This window comes from Chiloscyllium plagiosum, unplaced genomic scaffold (genome assembly GCF_037043375.1).
Source record: "Chiloscyllium plagiosum isolate Xiang-an unplaced genomic scaffold, Cpla_swu_hap1 HiC_scaffold_21, whole genome shotgun sequence".
Taxonomy (NCBI): Eukaryota; Metazoa; Chordata; class Chondrichthyes; order Orectolobiformes; family Hemiscylliidae; genus Chiloscyllium; species Chiloscyllium plagiosum.
This window is the reverse complement of record NW_028270159.1, coordinates 25,953,313-25,972,447: the sequence shown is the minus strand read 5'-3', so window position 1 is coordinate 25,972,447 and position 19,135 is coordinate 25,953,313. Positions and strand designations below refer to the sequence as shown.

Here is a 19,135-nt window from a genome sequence, read left to right as displayed (position 1 = left end):
AGGGACTTAAGGGGCAACTTTTTCACGCAGAGAGTGGTATGTGTATGGAAGGAGCTGCTAGAGGATGTGGTAGAGGCTGGTACAATTGCAACATTTAAAAGGCATTTGGATGGGTATATGAATAGGAAGGGTTTTGGAGGGATATGGGCCGGGTGTTGGCAGGTGGGACTAGATTGGGTTGGACCGAAGGTCTGTTTCCATGCTGTACATCTCTATGATTCTGACTCATTAACATAGGTTTCTGTCTAAGCAATCTCTCTTTAACTGAGTAAATTGCCATAATCTCTTGCTCACTGATAAAAGAACATTGTTCAAGGCCAGCAATTAACTGGTCATTCATTTTCACCAAATCGTCAATGGGGACTTTTTCAACTGGGTTCACTAACTCATCATCACTACTATCCTCACACTTATCTGTACAGGAACCTGTATTTAAAACCATTTCAGCAATGTTCCTATCGCTCAAGGAATGCATGACAGGCACATCATTGTCAATGTTCAGCATTTCTTCAATGTCAGCTTCATATAATTTATGTACACTTTCGTCTGATAAATATTGTGCATAAGTAACAAGGCTTGCTATCATTTTATCTTCAATGGGATGAAATCCTTCAAACTCTTTATCTGCAGGTTCATTTACAAGAAACATTGTTGCAGGCCAGGATCTGTACCAAGCATTTGTTAAATGTTGCTTTATCACCATCATTCCAAGCATTAGCAACTGCATCAATGGCATCCTTAAGACTAAACTCTTTCAGGAAGTCTTGAATTCCTACCTCTCTGTTGACTGCAGCAAGCATACTGTTGAAAACAGTGTTTATACTTGGTCTTCATGGAGCACAAAAATCCTTGGTCATAATGTTGTAATACCAATGTCACATTAGGGGGCAAGTAAATGTCAAAAACATTACTTTTCACAAGCTATTTGCCATGGGGATGTGCAATGCAGTTGTCAAGGAACAATAAAATGTTACACTTTTCTTCCAATCCAGCTTGTCTGCAATGAGCTTATGCCGCTGGTACAAAGTGTTTACTGGACCAGTTGGAAAAAATTTCTTGGGTTACCCATGCTTTCTTATTTGCATAACAATGCACAGGCAAATAGCATACACCTTTAAGTTGCTTTTCCCAATCACTGCCAATTTCACTTGTGTCTGCTTGCAGCATTGACACACAAGAATAGTTAATCTGTCCTTTGGTTCCTTAAAACCTGTCGGTGCTCTCTCATTAGCCGTTGGCATAGCACCAGTAGAGAGCTGTTTCATCAGCATTGTAAATTTGTTCAGGACTAAGGCTTTCGTCAGATATCAGCTTGGCAAATTCACCCACATCATTTTCAGCTGCTTCATGGTCAGCAGAAGCCTTTGCGCCACACCATGGTATTTCACACCATTACGCTTCTTGAATTTCTGCAGCCCACCTTCTGAATCATTCGCCTTTGATGTTCAGTTCTTTATGATATTTTCTAGCTTGTTTTATGACCATCAAACCAAGTCAGTGGCATACGTTCACTTCTTCATTGTCTAATCCATCAACACACGGTTAACATCTTCATTTTTTGGCCTGATGCAGGGTTTTCCTATTTTTCATTAGTTGAGGTCATCACGGGCACCGTAAAACTTCAGTAACTTGTCTTTCTGTTTCTTCAAATCATAGACAGTGGTAATTCCGACACCATATTCTACAGTAAGACACTGCACAGCCACACCACGATCAAGCTTCTGCAACAACTCTACTTTCTGCATTATTGATAATGACAGATGCTTCCTTTTCTTTATGTTATTGTTAACCATTGATGTACCTGCACCTCTTTTTGACAATTTCACTCTAAAATTAGCACAGTAAAAACAATACACAACTGATGCCTCAGAGTGCTGGGCCACGCCACCACGTGGGTCGAGTGGGTGCAGCCTTCACCTGCCAAGAAAACCCCGCTATGTTATGCAGACATGACGGATGCTGCACGCTCCATGAAAACTTCGGTTTTTGGATGCTCGGATAAAGGGATATGTACCTGTATTAGAAGTTAGAATTTGGAATATTTGTTAGCTTTCGTCGAACACTCGTCACTATTTATGAATTTCTAACATCAAGAACCACCACTTGTTCATCTCCACTTTTATTACTCCCTTGTTTTATGTATATATTCATACATTACAATGCACAATGCATGCTTCTTTTGGTCAGTAAAGCTGGAACTACAATGTAATCTCTTCCACTGCTCCAATTTTCACTGTTTTAAATATTTCAGTATTTATGAAAATATAATTAGCAAAATACATTTAAGTACTGAAACCAAGTGTGTTTTCTATTTAAGTATGATTTGAGAGTTTTTTTTTGTAAAGCTTCAAAGTCAACATTTTAATGACAACATTCTATAAGATAGGTTTTAAATTATTTTATTGGGGTACAAAGACAACAGGGTAGATACCAGCTAGAAAGGTGGACATGAATACGCATTAGATATTTCATGAATAAAACTACATGCAAGTAGAATGAAATAAGAACTCATTAGTGCCAATATTGAGATGGTCACTGAATGGTGCAACTGCTCCAATCTGCAGCTATTCACATTCTATGTCTCAAAATATCTTTTTTTTAAAAACTTGCAAAATGTGATAAGGAAATTACAGAAGACTAAATCTGGTTCAAATTAGTGATGGAAAGTGGACAGAACTTAAGATGGCAGAAATTTTCACTTAACACACAACTTTAAACAGAACATTAGAATAAATCATTCCTCCTTGATAAAAATCCTTAAAACATTTGATATCCTGGAGATAAATTTTTAAAAATTCATATGCTCCAAGTTGTGAAACAATAAATTGTAGACATAGCATAACAACTTTAATTAGCTTGCAATACTTTATCTTGAATATTACTTAGAACATATATTAAAAATTTTAAAAGCTATTTTATAGGACTTCGTTTCCAATACAGGTTGCATCTTCCTAATCCAGTAGTTTTAGGACTGGAGCTTTGATGGACTAGAGAATTGACCAGATTGTGGGAGATAAGGGTCAGCAAGGGAGTTTTAAAGCCAGTCCTTTCACTACTCCCCAATCTCTTTGATTATGCTGATGGCAATCATGGTAAATCAGGACAGGACTTATATGCTTAAGTAAGGTCCTGGGAATATTGCTGAACAAAGAGACCTTGGAGTGCAGGTTCATTGTTCCTTGCAAGTGGAGTTCCAGCTAGACAGGATGGTGAAGGTGGTGTTTGGTGTGCTTGCCTTTATTGATCGGTGCTTTGAGTAAAGGAGTTGTGAGGTCACGTTGCGGTTGCACAGGACATTTCTTCGGCCACTTTTGGAATACTGCATGCAATTCTGGTCTCCTTCCTATCAGAAAGATGTTGTGAAACTTGAAACGGTTCAGAAAAGATTTTCAAGATGCTGCCAGGGTTGGAGGGCTTGAGCAATAGAGAGAGGCTGAACAGGCTGGGGCTGTTTTCCCTGGAGCACTGGAACTGAGGGGTGACTTTATAGAGGTTTATAAAATCATGAGGGGCATAGATAGGGTAAATAGACATGATCTTTCTCTGGGGTGGGTGAGTCCAAAACTAGAAGGCATAGGATTAGGGTGGGGCACAGGGAGATTTAAAAGTGATCTAAGGGCCAACTTTTTCATGCAGAGAATGTTGCAAGTATGGAATAAGCTCCCAAAGGGAGGGGTGGAAGCTGGTACAATTGCAATATTTAAAAGGCATCTGGATGGGTACATGAATAGGAAGGGTTTAGAGGGATATGGACCAATTGCTGGCAAATGGGACTAGATTTATTTAGGATATCTGGTTGGCATGGATGAGTTGGACCAAAGGGTCTGTTTCCGGGCTGTACACCTCTAACTGTACAAAAGCATTTCCCTTGTATGTGCTTCTCACGGTGACACTAGATGGGCTATCCAATTGTAGGGTTATCACACTTATACAGAGGTTTAGTGACCATTCCCCTTGTCGAGCTTCCTGAAAGAAACTTGCAGCTTGATTCTTCAGGAAGCATAGGGGTGCCAAAACAATGGGGTTTCAGGCCAAAGTGCCAGCATAGGGAGACATAAATTGGATCTTTCCTCTTTTGAGCAAAAGTTTATTAATTATAATTAAAGTATTCCTTACTAATTCGCCTATACTTATTGTACAGATCTTGATGTTCTGGTTTAGAGTTTATCTGCATATAAGATGAGAAGATAAAAACATAAGCTCACGAATTTTACAAAGAACATAACAAATAAACAGAATAAATTAGACTAAACTATCTGAATTTTGAGGGCAAAATTGGTCAAAGATGGTTACATTGGCTGTAGAGTGGTTACTTGAACACCAGTATTGATACAGCTGAATCGCTATAATGTAATATCATCAGAATTGTACTATTTTTCACTCAAAAACAGCAACACCAAGCAGATGATAATTTTCTAGCTTTAGCTTTAGCACGCATAAAATCTGTTGTTCAAAGTTTGTGCGAATATTTGTAGCTCGGGTGCTCATTGTTGTGGTTCTGTTCGCCGAGCTGGAAGTTTTTGTTGCAAACGGAAGCGGCAGGGACAGACCACTATAAACAGCGGAGGAAACATCAAAGAAGCGCTTCGCAGGAGGCTCCCAAGCACTGATGATGTCGCCTAGCCAGGGGACGAAATGTTTGCAACAAAAACTTGCAGCTCGGCGAACAGAACCACAACAATAAAATCTGTTGATTTCATCTCTCTTTAGTCACACACCTTCCCACAATCATTCCTTTGTGCATGAACAGGGAATTTTAAACAATGTATCAAAGCTCTCCGTTCAAATATTCAGAGGCAATTTTAATTCTACTCTGTGGAAATTAGGTATTGTTACAACACAGCGGTGAACTCTTCTGCTAGTTAACCCAAACACTCAGAAAAAGCTCATCCTCACCGCGTAATCTGTTATAGTATGAGTGACAGAACTCCCAAATTCCATTATTTAAAGAAAAATATCAATTTATTCTTTAACTTTAAAAGTGATCATTAAACAACAACTATTTACAACTCTTAAACCCTCTTTCTCTTAACTACTTATTGTCTGCCTTCAACTCTATAACAATATACTGTTCCAATAAACACGTATGAAAATTACATCAACTTAATTTCAAAACTACACTGCAGCTGTTGTCTCTGGTTGTAGGTCTCCCTGGGTCGTCTTTGGTCTTGCTGCAAAGATGGCAGTACACTGAGACTGCTAGTCAGTCACATGAGAGTTGCCTGTAAGTTCTCAGTGTAAAACAGCCTTCGCTCTCCTTTAAAGGTACAGTACACACCTTCATAACAGGCAGCCACTGCATTAAAATCGGATAGATATCCCTCCCTAAACACTTCCCATTAGACTTTCTTTCCTCAAAACTAAATCAAATCAAATCAACAATCAAATCAAAGAAGAAAATGAACTCTTTACTGGGGGAAGCCTTGGAGCTCAGAAACAGTTTTCATATTAACAGACCAAATGCTTTAGCATAGCAGATACTAGGTTCCAAATGTTAATGTAACTCATCTTACAAAAATACCATATACTGTGTAAAGAAAAGCTATGTTTAGTATTTGGTAGATTTACCTTTAAACATGAATAAAATTCAGGAGCTAAAAGTAAACATATTAGTTAAAAGTTATGACAGACAGTGTAGATATACTTGATATAGAGCTATTTATGTTACACGGTGATAGTTCTATGCAAAACTCCAGTTCCTAGTGGGTTTTTTTAAAAATTAGGATTGAACCGGTGGATGTGGATGTGTGCGCCCTCCCTTAAACACTGAAAAGTCCATTAAATGTGGCAAGCATCCAGCACATTTAATAGATTGCCTGACAATTTTCAGACCTAGCTTCACACTATAAGCTGGCATTGAAGGTGAAGCCTAAATGTCATGAGTTGACTGCCTCGAGGACATTGGTTCATTTAGCTTCTTAAAAACTATTACATTTCTAACTTTACCCAGTTCTGATGGAAGCTTGCAGCCCGATCTCTTCAGATTTCCTGAATACTTCCAGTATTTTTGTACTTTACAAATAAAGTTACTTTATCAAAACCTGGTCACGAAGTGATTTAACAGAAGGAAAACATACTTTCCAGTAATTCACCTATGATGCTTCCAAATGGACACAGTGTCATTTTCATTTGGTTAGGCAGACAAAGGGATGGTAGCAAGCCAGGGAGGAAGGAAAGGTGAAAAATCGGGACAACGAACAGGTGAAAATAGGTTGACAGTGTTGAAAGCAACCCAAATCATGAGGGGGCTGGGGTGAGGAGGTGCACACATAACAAAATGCAACCTTCTCTGATTAGAGCACCATGATTTCACAGATATGTGCAAAATTCAGTTCTTATGGATATATAAATACTTGGATAACTTCAGACAAAAATAAAATGATCAAATACTGCACAATAATGATTCTATACGATTTGTCTTACCTTTGGAGTTCATCATCAGATGGTGCATATTTTGAAGTCACATCAGCAAGATCTCCAAAAATCTGTCGGTCATAGACAGTGAGGGAAGATAGGAGGATGAGTTCTTGCCAGGTGGAGCTTAGCAGGCAGGTGTAGTCTTTGATTGATAATTCACAGAAGAATGGCAATTTTTTGATCCAGCCAATTTGCCTGAAAAGTAACTCATCTGCCAGCCGGCAAAGTAAAGCAAAGAGCTCAGCCTGAGTTACCTTATACCTGTTAAAGGTGTAGATATTGAAACTCAAATTACAATCTTTGAAAAAGTACCCAATTACAACTGAATTTTTAACTATTTAAATATATCTTGACAAGTCCTGAAGTGGGTAGTTGCAATGTTTTATTTATGTTGTAAGCAGAATTTTATTCATACTTGACTGCAACATCTGCAATACAGTAATTTTGGTTAAAGTCATGGGCATAAAATGGGAATAGGGCATATAACATTTTTTTCTATCTAAGAAACCATTTACAATGTGCACTATCACAGACTTTCCATGATTTAAATTCTTAAAGGAGCCAAACAATCATAAGTAGGTCATTAAAAAAATTCAAAATCACTATGACTTTCAACAATGAGTTTAACAACTTCAGACTATGATCTCTGCCACATTCATCAGATCCCAACTCTTCTTTCCTCCTCCCCCATTTCCCAAAATTTTTACCAGCTTTTCTTTATAGGTTTTAGACATTATTTTCTCATTCTTGTTTTTGCTTTTCGAATGAGGTTATTCATTATTTTGCCATTCAGCCCGCCTCTGGTCCCATCTTTTGTTTCTTTGCTAGCTCTATTACCATTTCCTTTAGCTACATACAACAACTTTTCTGAAATTTAATATTTCTTATCATAGGATTTCCCTTTTCTTTCCAGCCTGCCTTATTTCACATTTCTAACTTTACCCAGTTCTGATGGAAGCTTGCAGCCCGATCTCTTCAGATTTCCTGAATACTTCCAGTATTTTTGCACTTTACAAATAAAATTACTTTATCAAGATCTAGTCACGAAGTGATTTAACAGAAGGAAAACATACTTTCCAGTAATTCACCTATGATGCTTCCAAATGGACAGAGTGTCATTTTGATTTGGCTAGGCAGACAAAGGGATGGAAAGGTGAAAAACTGGGACAATGAGCAGGTGAAAATAGGTTGACAATGTTGAAAGCAACCCAAATCGTGAGAGGGCTGGGGAATGGAGGTGGGTAAAGGACATAGAAGGGGGTATTCAGGCTCTAAAGTGAATGAACTCGGTATTGAGTTCTGAAAGCTGCAGAGTCCCCAAGCAGAGTGTGCTGTTTTTCCAGCTTGCACTGATCCTCACAGGAGGCACTGCAGCAAACCCAAGACAGATGTTGGCCAGCCAACATGGTGGTGTCTGGAAGTGGTAGGCAACTGTAAGCTTGGGGTCATTTTCAGACAATGTAGGTGTTCTGTAAAACATTCACCTTGTCTGCCTTTAGTCTCCCCAATGTTGAGAAGACTATATTGTGAGCAGTGAATACAGTAGACTAGATTGAGTGAAGTGCAGATGAATTGCTGCATTACCTGGAAGATATGGCTGGAACCTTGCATAATGAAGAGGGAGGTGGTAAAAGGGTAAGTGTTACACCTTCCACGGTTGCTTGGGAAGTTGCTGTGGGGTGTGAGGAGCAGTGGAAAAATCCTGAAATAATGACAAGGGAGGGGAGGGGAATATTTGTCTGGTGGTGGCATCTGGCTGGAGCTGGTGGAAACGTCAGTTTATGATCCTTTGGGTGTGGAGGCTGGTAAGAAGGAAAGTGAGGATTAGGAGACCCTAAAATTATGTGGGAATGAAAAGGGGTAACGGTAGAATTGTTGAGTTACTGTCAACCACCAACTCACTCACCTTTTCTCTCCACCCTGCATCATCAGCATAAATACAAGCTTTTGCTAGCAATAGTTCTCAAGGATCACTGGATTCAAAATGTTAACTCTGCCTTTTCTCCACAGATGATGCCAGATCTGCTGAGTTTGTCCAGCAGTTTCTGTTTAAGATCATCAGCCTCTAGAGTTCTTTATTTATCATAATTCTACCCTCTCCCTCCATTTCATACAGTTACTATATTCACCTGTAGTTGACAGTGTTCACTTGCACTTCAATAAGGCATTGGACGAGGTCCCAAATAAAAGGCTAGCCCAAAAGATAGGAGCCCATGGAAGGCAAGACAAGTTGACAAACTGGATCCAAAGTTGGCTTGCAAATAGGAGGCAAAGAGTGATGTGGAGAGATGTTTCTGTGACTGGAAGTCTGTGACCAGTGGTGTGCCATAGAAATTGGTGCTGGAGTCCTTTTTGCTTATTTTGAACATTAAAACCTTCCACATTCACATCCAAGTTATTATGAAGCTTGCAGATGACAGAAATTGGTGGTGATGTTGATAGTGAGGAGGATGGCCTCAGCTACAGTCTGATATTGATCAGTTAGAAAATTGGGCAGAGCAATGGCTGATGGAATGTAATCCTAATAAGTATGAGATGATGCATTTTGGGAGGTCTAATAAGGGAAGGATTTACACAATGAATGACAGGTTCCCTAAGGAATACTGAGAAACAAAGGGACCATGGTGTACTAGTCCACAGATCCCTGAAGGTGTCACTGAAGGGATGCGGTGAAGGAAGCATGGTGAAGGGGATGCTTGCCTTCAATAGGTGAGGATAAAATATAGGAACATCAAAGTCTTGTTGCAAATTTACATACTGGTCAGGTCATAGATGGAATACTTCGTGCAGTTCTAAATGCCACACTATCAGAAGAATGTGATAGGGCATGTGCCCGAAACGTCGAATCTTCTGTTCCCTAGATGCTGCCTGACCTGCTGTGCTGTTCCAGCAATAAAGTTTCAGCTTTGATCTCCAGCGTCTGCAGACCTCACTTTCTCCTGCAGAGAAGATTCACCAGGATATTGCCTGGGATGAAAAGTCTCAGTTATGAGGAGAGACTGGACAGGCTGAGTTTGTTTTCCCTGGAGTAGAGGAGGCTAAGAGGGGATCTGATTAAGGCATACAAAACTATTGAAGGCATAGATAGGATAGATCATAAAAACATTTTTTTCCCCTCAAAACAGATGTGTTTAAGACCAGAAGACATACATTTAAGGTGAGAAGTAAATGGTTCAGAATGGATCAGAGGAAAATTGTTTTTCACCCAGAGGGAGGCAGAAAAATGGAACATACTGCTTGAGGGGGCAGAGGAGACAGGTTTTCCTGCAACATTTATGCAGCGATTGGATGAGCACTCAGAATGCCAGGGCATAATAGGTTATGTACCAACTTCTGGGAAATGGATTACTATAGTTTGATGTTTGTTGATTGGCATAGACAAGTGGGCTGAATGGCCTGCTATGACTATGACCTGTTCCAACTCCAAGGCACCTTTACTTTGATCTATGTTTTGTGCCTGTCTTTACCAGCTTCCTTTTCTCTATCCTACGACAGCTATCCATCATTCTGTAAAATACTTCGAGGAGCTTCTTTGTGTGTAATCAGTTCTATTGAAAAGCCAGTAACCATTGCTGTCAAAGCCCTTTCGTCCCTGTTTTGGATTTTTCAGAACATACTAAGCTATTATGGGATCCCATTGGTCCAGATTACCCCATGGGGCTCTCAGGACCTCCTGACAATGAAACATTTTAAAAACCAAAGCTACACAATCTAGGATCTGTGAACTTATTTACTTTCAAACTTATAGCTAATGAACTTATAGCTAATGGTGGTTCCTGTAATAATATGCAATTTGCTTGGTTGGGACCTCATTAACACACATTCCCAATGACTGTTTTAAACTTTTTGGTGAAGGTCATTGGAAGAAATTTGTAAAGAAGTCAGTAAGCAAAACAAGTGGCTTTAAATCACCTTAAATTTATTCATACAGGACAAGTGTAATTTGGAAGGATGGTAAAAATGCATTCACAGGTGCCTTTTTTAATATTTAGCAACATCTTTTACATTGCTCACAGTGAATCTCATGAAACATTTATCTTATGACAGCAGATGAATTGTGGTGTGGAATGTATTAGGCTGCTGCTAAGACTACATGGTATCAAACTCAAATTGTTAAGTATGAGGTCATACAGTGGACAAATATATATTGATTCCAGTGTTGTTGCAAAGTTTCATTATACATTAAAGTTACTAATTTGAGGGAGACATTTATTAATCGGAGAAACAGGAAATATGGACTGACTTATAGATACATAGAGATCAATTGTTCCAAAGAAAAAAAGTGTTGAAAGAATAGAATGAAATACAGGCTTTATTTTCTTTATATAAAAATAATTCAAGTACGTACTAGCCCTCAGTGCAACAACTTGAAGACGGAGCAAAATCCTTCCAAAGATTAATTACTTTATTGACATCCATTACCAGTATAATGTTTATAGAGTTTGACTTGTAAAGTTACCAAATTTAAAAAAAGATTAGGTTTCTTCATTTGCTGTTTTTCACCATAAGCATAAAAATGTTAGCACAGAAACACTATTTCAGTGTTACTTAAAATCACAAGCTTTCTGAGCGCTGCTTTCAACAGTGATCTTAAACTGAAGGAGCAGCGCCCCGAAAGCTTGCAATTTTAAGTAAACCAGTTGGACTATAACCTGGTGTCCTGTGACTTCTGACTTTGTCCAGCCCAGTCCAACACAGGCATCTCCACATCATACTTAAGTGCTAGAAGAGACAATTGTCTTACTTCCTATTTCAATGTTACATTAATTTATACTCACCCATCTTCAATCAGCATTGGTGTTCCAAGAGGTTCAAGATCTTCAGCTCCAACCAACTGGCTTACAAGAGTATGTGACTGAGGGTCTAGGTTACGAGGTTGTGGTGGCAACAGGCCTGAATGAGCAGCATAGTTAAAAAGGTGCGGCAGGTACTGATAGTGCGCAGTGACTGGTGTCCCTATGAACTGATCCCTGAGTGCAGTGTACCCATTCAGTTCCATGGATCTGCTGGAAAGGAAAGATGCATAGTTTGTGTCCATTCTTTACATCAACATAACGGACGAACAGGAGGAGGAGGAGGAGAAGATGGGGGAAGAGAAGGAAATGGAGGCGAAGAAAAAGATAACTAAACAAATGGAATTGTTCAACCCCAAAAGACTGGAAAAGCTTCCCAAACAAAAATTGAGAAAAATAGTGGTGGAATGAAAAATATCTCGCTTTATATAGCATATAAAAGAATTGTAAGTGTCTGTTTAGTTATGGGTTCACTTTTTGTAATGTACAATGTCAGTGACAAGAACTGACTAGCATTTTTGAAGTACTCCATCTGTCAATAGTACCAGGGTTAAATTTGTATTCAAAAGTTGTATTTCACTGATCTAGAAAAATTAACTTAAACTAAACTGCAGCAACTAGGAAATTTAAATTTTACTAATAAATAGATCTGGAGCAAAATAAAACTAGTATCAGTAATGGTGACCATGTAATCATAGGATCATCACAAAAGATCCACCCATCCATCATTGATGCCATCCATATTAGGTTTTGCCTTACATGTATTTTCAGTCCACAGAAATGTCCTAACACTTAACTGTACTTTTCCACTGTACTCTATCAATACCATCAATTCAGGGGATTAAAGCTGGCTCATCAATTAGTGTACTTGGACATCTCAGGAGCAGCAGCAGGGACTCCAAAATTAGGAGCCAACTTAGTGAAGCGACAAGGCAGATGTACATTCACACCACTAAGAAGCAGTATTTTAGAGAGAATGCACAGCCAACAGATTGAAGCACTGCATTCTGCCACATCCAAACATAAATTACAGTGGACAATTAAGCAACTGATGTAAGAATGAGGCTTCATGAAGATCTTCAACCAGCTGTGCCTATGGATGACTAGTCTCTGCTTTCACCAGAGGGTGTCCCATCACAAAAGCCAATCTTCTGCCAATTCAACTCATTCCACTTGATATCAAGAAGTGGCTCAGCAATACGGCAACAGCAACTGTGTTGGAGACATGTATTCCAAGATAGGCCACACTTTTGGCCAGCCTGTTCCAATAGTTATAACACTAGCATCTGACATTGTAAAAAAATTGTCGAAATACTTCATGTCTACAAACAAAATGCCCAATTTGATCTAGCAAATCAGTGCCTGATTAGGCTACATCCAAACATCAGAAAAGTTATGGAACTCATCAACAGTGATATCAGATGGCATATTTGCAACATTAATGTACTCACCAGTACTCACTTCGTGTTGCATCAAGGCCAGTTGGCTCATGACCTCATCACAATTATGATTCAAGGATGGGCAAACAGCTGAATTATAGACGAGAGATGACTGCATACGACAGTCTTTTGACTAAGTGGAACATTAAAGGAAGTAGTAAAGTTGAAGCTAATTGGAATATAGGGGTAAACCCTCCAATAGCTGGAGTTATAACTAACATGAAAAAGGAGATAGTTACGGTTATTGGAGGCGAACCATCTCAGCTCCAGGACTTCACTGCAAGCGTTTGTCAAGGTGGAGTCCTAGGTTCAGTCATTTACACCTTTTTTATCATTAACCTTCACCTTATCCCGCACCCCCCAATATCAAAGAATAAGTGGAAATATGTGAGTTGATAGTTGCAGAATATTCAGTTTACAACTCTTCAGGTACCAAGTCTCTGTGCCCACGAGCAACAAGAACTGGACAACATTCAAAGTTGCACTGATAAGTGATATGTAACATTCGCTCTACATAAGGGCCAGGCAATGACAGCTCAAATGAGAGGAAATCGAGTCACCTCCTCATGACATTTAATGCCTTTATAATTGTTAGATACATCATTAAAGTTCTGGGATCTCATTGCCCAGAAATATAACTGTACTTGTCATAAATATTGCAGTACCCAACAGTTAAATGATTGCATATTACACAGATGCTCACTAGAATAATTCAGTCATAATACAGGATTAATAATTTAATCTTCAAAATACAGAATTAAAAGATCCCAGGCATTAAGTCATAATCTTGCTTCTACATCTAACTCAAAAGTTCCCACCTTGAGGAAGGAGTGGAAACAGGTGATGGTTGGTTGCCCTCAGAAATGCCATTGCCAGGGGAGCTATGATCACTATCTCCGTTGTTGCTCCATGAATTATTAGCTTCCTCCTCAAATTCTTGTCCAGACATAATTCTTTCAATTTCTTCTTCAGATATCTGAAATACATAGTAAAATATTCTTTAACTAGCTGCAATTATTAATAAGAATGAATATCTATTCAATTCAAAAATCATAGATAAATAAATGGGTGGGAAAGTCAGGAGAGTTGCATTGCAGTCCCATCACATTTTTTGTAAGTGGCTCAAATGGAAATAAATATTTATCAGTCATAAACAGTCACAAATAATTTTAGTTTAGAAATTCAAGGTAATGAGGCAATGGCCTAGTGGTATTACTGTGAGAAAATTACTCCAGGAACCCAGGTAATGTTCTTGGGACACAGGTTTGAATCCTGCCATGGAATTGGTGGAATTTAAATTCATTAAAAATCTGAAATTAGGAATCTAATGATGACAACAAAACCACTGCCGACTGTTGGAAAAAAAAACCTATCTGGTTCTTTAATGCTCTTTAGGAAGGAAATTGCTGTCTTTACCTGGTCTGGTTGACATGTGAATGCAGACCCATAGCAATATTGTTGACAGTCAATTGGACAATTAGAGATGAGCAAGGAATACTGGCTTAGCCAAGAATGCCATATCCAATGAATGAATTTTTTTTTAAAAAAAAGATTCTACTCACCTCTTCCAAATGCAGTATTAGATACTTCATTGATATATTAAATTCTCAGTATTCATGTGAATGCCAGAAAAATGAAATGAAAATGGAGGAAAAACATGCTCAGATCGAATGGGGGTATTCCACAAAGAGGTGACCTCATCTTGTGTTTGTTCCAATGGGAAGAGTAGTGACAAGAGGAACTTGCACAACGGATGGATCACATCTTTTGCATGTGTCCCAAAGTGCTTCACAATTAATTATTCCAAAATAGAAAAAAAAGACATTATTCCATTATAAAAAAAGATGCAGCTGTTTCAGGTTATAAGGAAATATAGCTCAAGGACTATTTCTGTTCATTTCCCTAAACTGCAGTATTAGTAATGTATACATTTGCGTCTTTCTTACATTAAAACAGAAATTAAACAGTACTTAATAAATGTGGATTTAATTTGGTTGCTAATTGTAATGACATCATAAATTCAAAAGATTGTTCTGGTGAGTCAGTATGTATTTTCAAAGTGGACATGACAATAATTCTATGAGCTATACTGCCAAACAAAATATTGTACGTTTGTTCACAGTGCCATTCCATGCAGCATGCCAAGAGAAATTTAGTCCAAAGTTCACTTTAAAAACAAAAGGGGCATTTTAGTCATGATGCTTCATAATTGAATGTATATGGCGATCCAGCTACCACCTGATGTATGGTCATTTTGTATTTGGTGCCGATCCATAGTTCAGTTTTCATCTGCTGTTGAAAGCTTCCACCAGAAGTAAATGAGAGCTTCATAGTCACATGGCAGGAGTGATATAATTTAAACATAGATAGTATTTTCCTGCTTTTATGACAATGTATGTTTACACTTTAGTCAATGTAAAGTGGGAGCCCAGGATTGTTTGCTCCATCTTACATTTGATAGGAATCTACTACTCTGTGCCACTCCGTGGGTGAGGGGGATAGTCATTCAGCATAGAAACATGGCTCGCTATGTCCAAATCGACCAACAAACACCATGCTACACTAATACGACTTACCTGCACTTAGTTAAAAATCACAACACCAGGTTACAGTCCAACAGATTTATTTGGACATAAGCTTTTGGAGCACTGCTACTTCATCAGCATTTGTACTTACAAATAAACCAGTTGGACTATTAACTTTGCACACTCCAGTCAAACACCAGCATCCCCATATCATGGTTACCCGTACTTAGTCCACAGCCCATCATGCCCTGTCATTTTAAGTGCTCATCCAGATGTTTAATTGTTGCATGAGTACCTGCTTCCACCACTCTCAAGCAGCGTCATCCATATTTCCACGATCATTCCATTGACTCTGAATATCATATTTACTCATGAGTATGTTTGAGAAATTTCAGGACATGTTCAAGCAAATAACTTATTCCTTGGGTTAGTTAGTTTCAAATTGTGGTCCACATAGGTAGGAAAAGGGATGGGGATGTTAGGCAGAAATTCTGGGAGCTAGGGTGGTAGAGATAAAATAAACAGATTTGTTCTTTGGTTTATTACCCTTGCCACGTGCTAGCGAGGTGTGGAGTAGGGAGAGAGAGAGAGAGCAGTCGAACACATGGTTACAGGGACGGCGCATGGAGGGAGGGATTCAGATACCTGGATAGTTGGGGCTCATGTTGGGGTAGGTGGGACATCTACAAATGAGATGGTCTACACCTGAACCAGAGGGGTACCAATAGCCTTGGGGGAAATTTGCAAATGCACTTTGGGAGGGTTTAAACCAATTCAGAAGGGGAATGGGAACCTGAATTGTAGCTCTGGTGTATAGGAGGTTGAGAGTAGCGAGATCATGAATAAGGTTTCAAGGTCGCAAGAGTCCACCAGCAAGCAGGAAGGTGGTTTGAAGTGTATCTACTTCAATACCAGGAGCATCTGGGATAAGGTGGGTGAACTTGCAGCCTGGGTTCGTACCTAGGACTTCGATATTGTGGCCATTTTGGAGACATGGATAAAGCAGGGACAGGAATGTTTTTGTCTAATGTGTGCAGGAGGGTTTTGTGGCACAGTATGTGGATAGGCCAACAAGAGGCGAGGCCACATTGGATTTGGTACTGGTTAATGAACCAGGCCAAATGTTAGATTTGGAGGTAGGTGAGCATGTTGGTGATAGTAACCACAATTCAGTTACGTTTCTTTTCGTGATGGAAAGGGATAGGTATATACTGCAGGGCAAGAGTGACAGCAGGGGAAAGGCAATGATGATGCAGTTAGGCAAGATTTAGGATGCATTATATGGGGAAGGAAACTGCAGGGGATGGACACAATCAAAATGTGAAGTTTATTCAAGGAACAACTACTGCATGTCCTTGACAAGTATGCACCTGTCAGGCAGGGAGGAAGTGGTCATGCGAGGGAACTGTGGTTGAAAAAAGAAGTTGAATCACTTGTCAAGAGGAAGGAGGAGACTTATGTAAAGATGAAACATGAAGGTTCAGTTAGGGCGCTAAGTTAGCCAGGAAGGACTAAAGAGAGCCAGGAGGGGACCTGAGAAGTCTTTGGCAGGTAGGATAAAGCCTTCTATAGGTATGTCAGGAATAAAAGAATGACTAGGGTAAGATTAGGGCCAAAACTGAAAAATGTGTTGCCGGAAAAGCGCAGCAGGTCAGGCAGCATCCATGGAGGAGAATCGACTTTTCGGGCATAAGATTAGGGCCAGTCAAGGACAGTGGTGGGAAGTTGTGCCTGGACTCCGAAGAGATAGGAGAGGCGCTAAATGAATATTTTTCATCAGTATTCACACAGGAAAAAGACAATGTTTTCAAGGAGAATAGTGAGATACAGGCTATTAGACTAGACAGGGATTGAGGTTCATAAATCATTAGCAATTCTGGAAAGTGTGAAAATAGATAAGTGCCCTGGCCCAGATGGGATTTATCCTAGGATTCTTTGGGAAGCTAAAGAGGAGATTGCAAGGCCTTTGGCTTTGATTTTTATCTGCAGGAATAGTGCCAGAAGACTGGAGGATAGCAAATGTTGTTCCCTTGTTCAATACGGGGAGTAGAGACAACCTTGGTAATTATAGACCAGTAAGTTTCCCTTCTGTTGTGGGCAAAGTTTTGGAAAGGATTATAAGAGATAGGATTTATAATCATCTGGAAAGGAATAATTTGATTAGGGATAGTCAACACCGTTTTGTCGTGCCTCAAACCTTATTGAGTTCTTTGAGAAGCTGACCAAACAGGTAGAGAAGGGTAAAGCAGCTGATGTGGTACATATGGATTTCAGTAAAGCATCTGATATGGTCCCCCACAGGTTATTGCAGAAAATAGAGTCCTGGGATTGAGTGATTTAGCGGTTTGGATCAGAAATTGGTTAGCTAGAAGACAACAAAGGGTGGTGGTTGATGGAAAATGTTCATTCTGGAGTTCAGTTACTAGTGGTATACTGCAAGGTTCTGTTTTGGGGCTACTGCAGTTTGTCATTTTTATAAATGACCTGGATGAGAGCACAGACTTTCTGCTCTTAAAAAAAACACTGCTCCAGGCTAACTTAGTACCAATATTTTATATTTCTTAAATGTAATCAAGAGATAGATCTCAATAAATACATAATCAAAAAGAACCCAGTCTACTCACTATTGTAGATTTACAAAAAAGAACTGCAATGTCACACTTAAAAGCTATGCATTTATCAGCTGTGCTGTGAGCTCTCCCACACAGATTCCTCTAAGGTCAGCTGTGAATTTCATTGTTTGTTAATTCTTCTTAGATGCACTCTGATGTCTAGAGATACTTGAACTCAAACAGCAAAGGCAGTAGCTGTGCAGATTCACTGACCATGTGATTCCTGCCTTTGTCTCACTTCCTCCTTTTTAAAGTACTGCTGTTTTGATCTTTTTCTCCAAAAGTTCCAAAACAAAATGCAACAGCTTATAAAAACAGTAATTACTGCCCCTCGAATTCAAGGAAATCTGCTCCAATGCCTAAAATACCTCAAAAAAAAAGTTCTTACAGCCACAATTTTTCCCATCCTCCATCTTGGATTACCCAGAACAAATTTTCAAATTTTGTCTAAAGAACAGTAGCAAATCATGCGAAAGTTATTACCAAAGCAAGAAGATCTTCCCAAAACAAAAGTTACATAATTTAAATTGCTTCATCAATTGATTTCCATTGATAACTGGATCAGTGGTGCTGGAAGAGCACAGCAATTCAGGCAGCATCCGACGAGCAGCAAAATCGACGTTTCGGGCAAAAGCCCTTCAACTGACCAGAGTGCCATTGCACAACTGCCATAAATATATTTGGCCAAGCTGCTCAAAACACCAACAGATTCTGCTAAATAAATCAGATGACAATCAAATTATACTTGTGATTAAATTATAGAATGGATAGCATAAATACACACTTTACACAAGAACTACTACATTACCAGAGGATGTATACATTAAAGCAAAACAAAATAAAACAACTTAAGACAAATAATCTGAAATTCTTTTCTGTTTACATACACAGGCGCAGATTTTCAATCTTGAGACAGGAGTTGCACGGAGTCATTTCCTAACATGATAACCTCAGCTCCTGTCCAGTCTTACTTGCTCACACTATTTCCATGGTGGGGTGGCAGGGATGGAGGTGGGCACGTATCTCCTTTTGCTGGGACACAGACCTGGTTCTGTAAAGGCATTCAAATCTTAAGCCACCTCTCATATTCCACCCACCCATCCTCCCTTCTCATGTCCTATGCCCCCTCAGCCAGTAAAACCCATCATGACCAGAACTCATAAGTTATGGAATAACATTGGGAAGTTTTTGAGATGATAATGAATTTTTAAAACCTCCTCCAAAAAGTTTATCAACTGTTCAGAAAACTATCCAAAGCAAAACTCTCACTCCCTTTGACAGCTGTATCAACAACTCCTGCTAAACTACCTCTACAGGTGGGGTCTAGAAATTAACCAAGCATTCATAAT

At 39.2% G+C, this 19,135-nt stretch overlaps 1 protein-coding gene across 7 annotated transcripts in view; it reads right to left on the bottom strand.

Moving 5' to 3' along the window:
• LOC122564841 (nuclear receptor subfamily 6 group A member 1) overlaps nt 1–19,135 on the bottom strand; it is a 426,486-nt gene that overhangs the window by 26,990 nt on the left and 380,361 nt on the right. For all 7 annotated transcript variants that reach the window (XM_043720165.2, XM_087998432.1, XM_043720172.2 and 4 more), the window contains 3 exons: nt 13,468–13,625; nt 11,196–11,423; nt 6,424–6,678 (listed from right to left, as the gene is read on the bottom strand). In XM_043720165.2, coding sequence (XP_043576100.1) covers nt 6,424–6,678; nt 11,196–11,423; nt 13,468–13,625 — 641 coding nt within the window. The remainder of the gene's footprint in view (nt 1–6,423; nt 6,679–11,195; nt 11,424–13,467; nt 13,626–19,135) is intronic.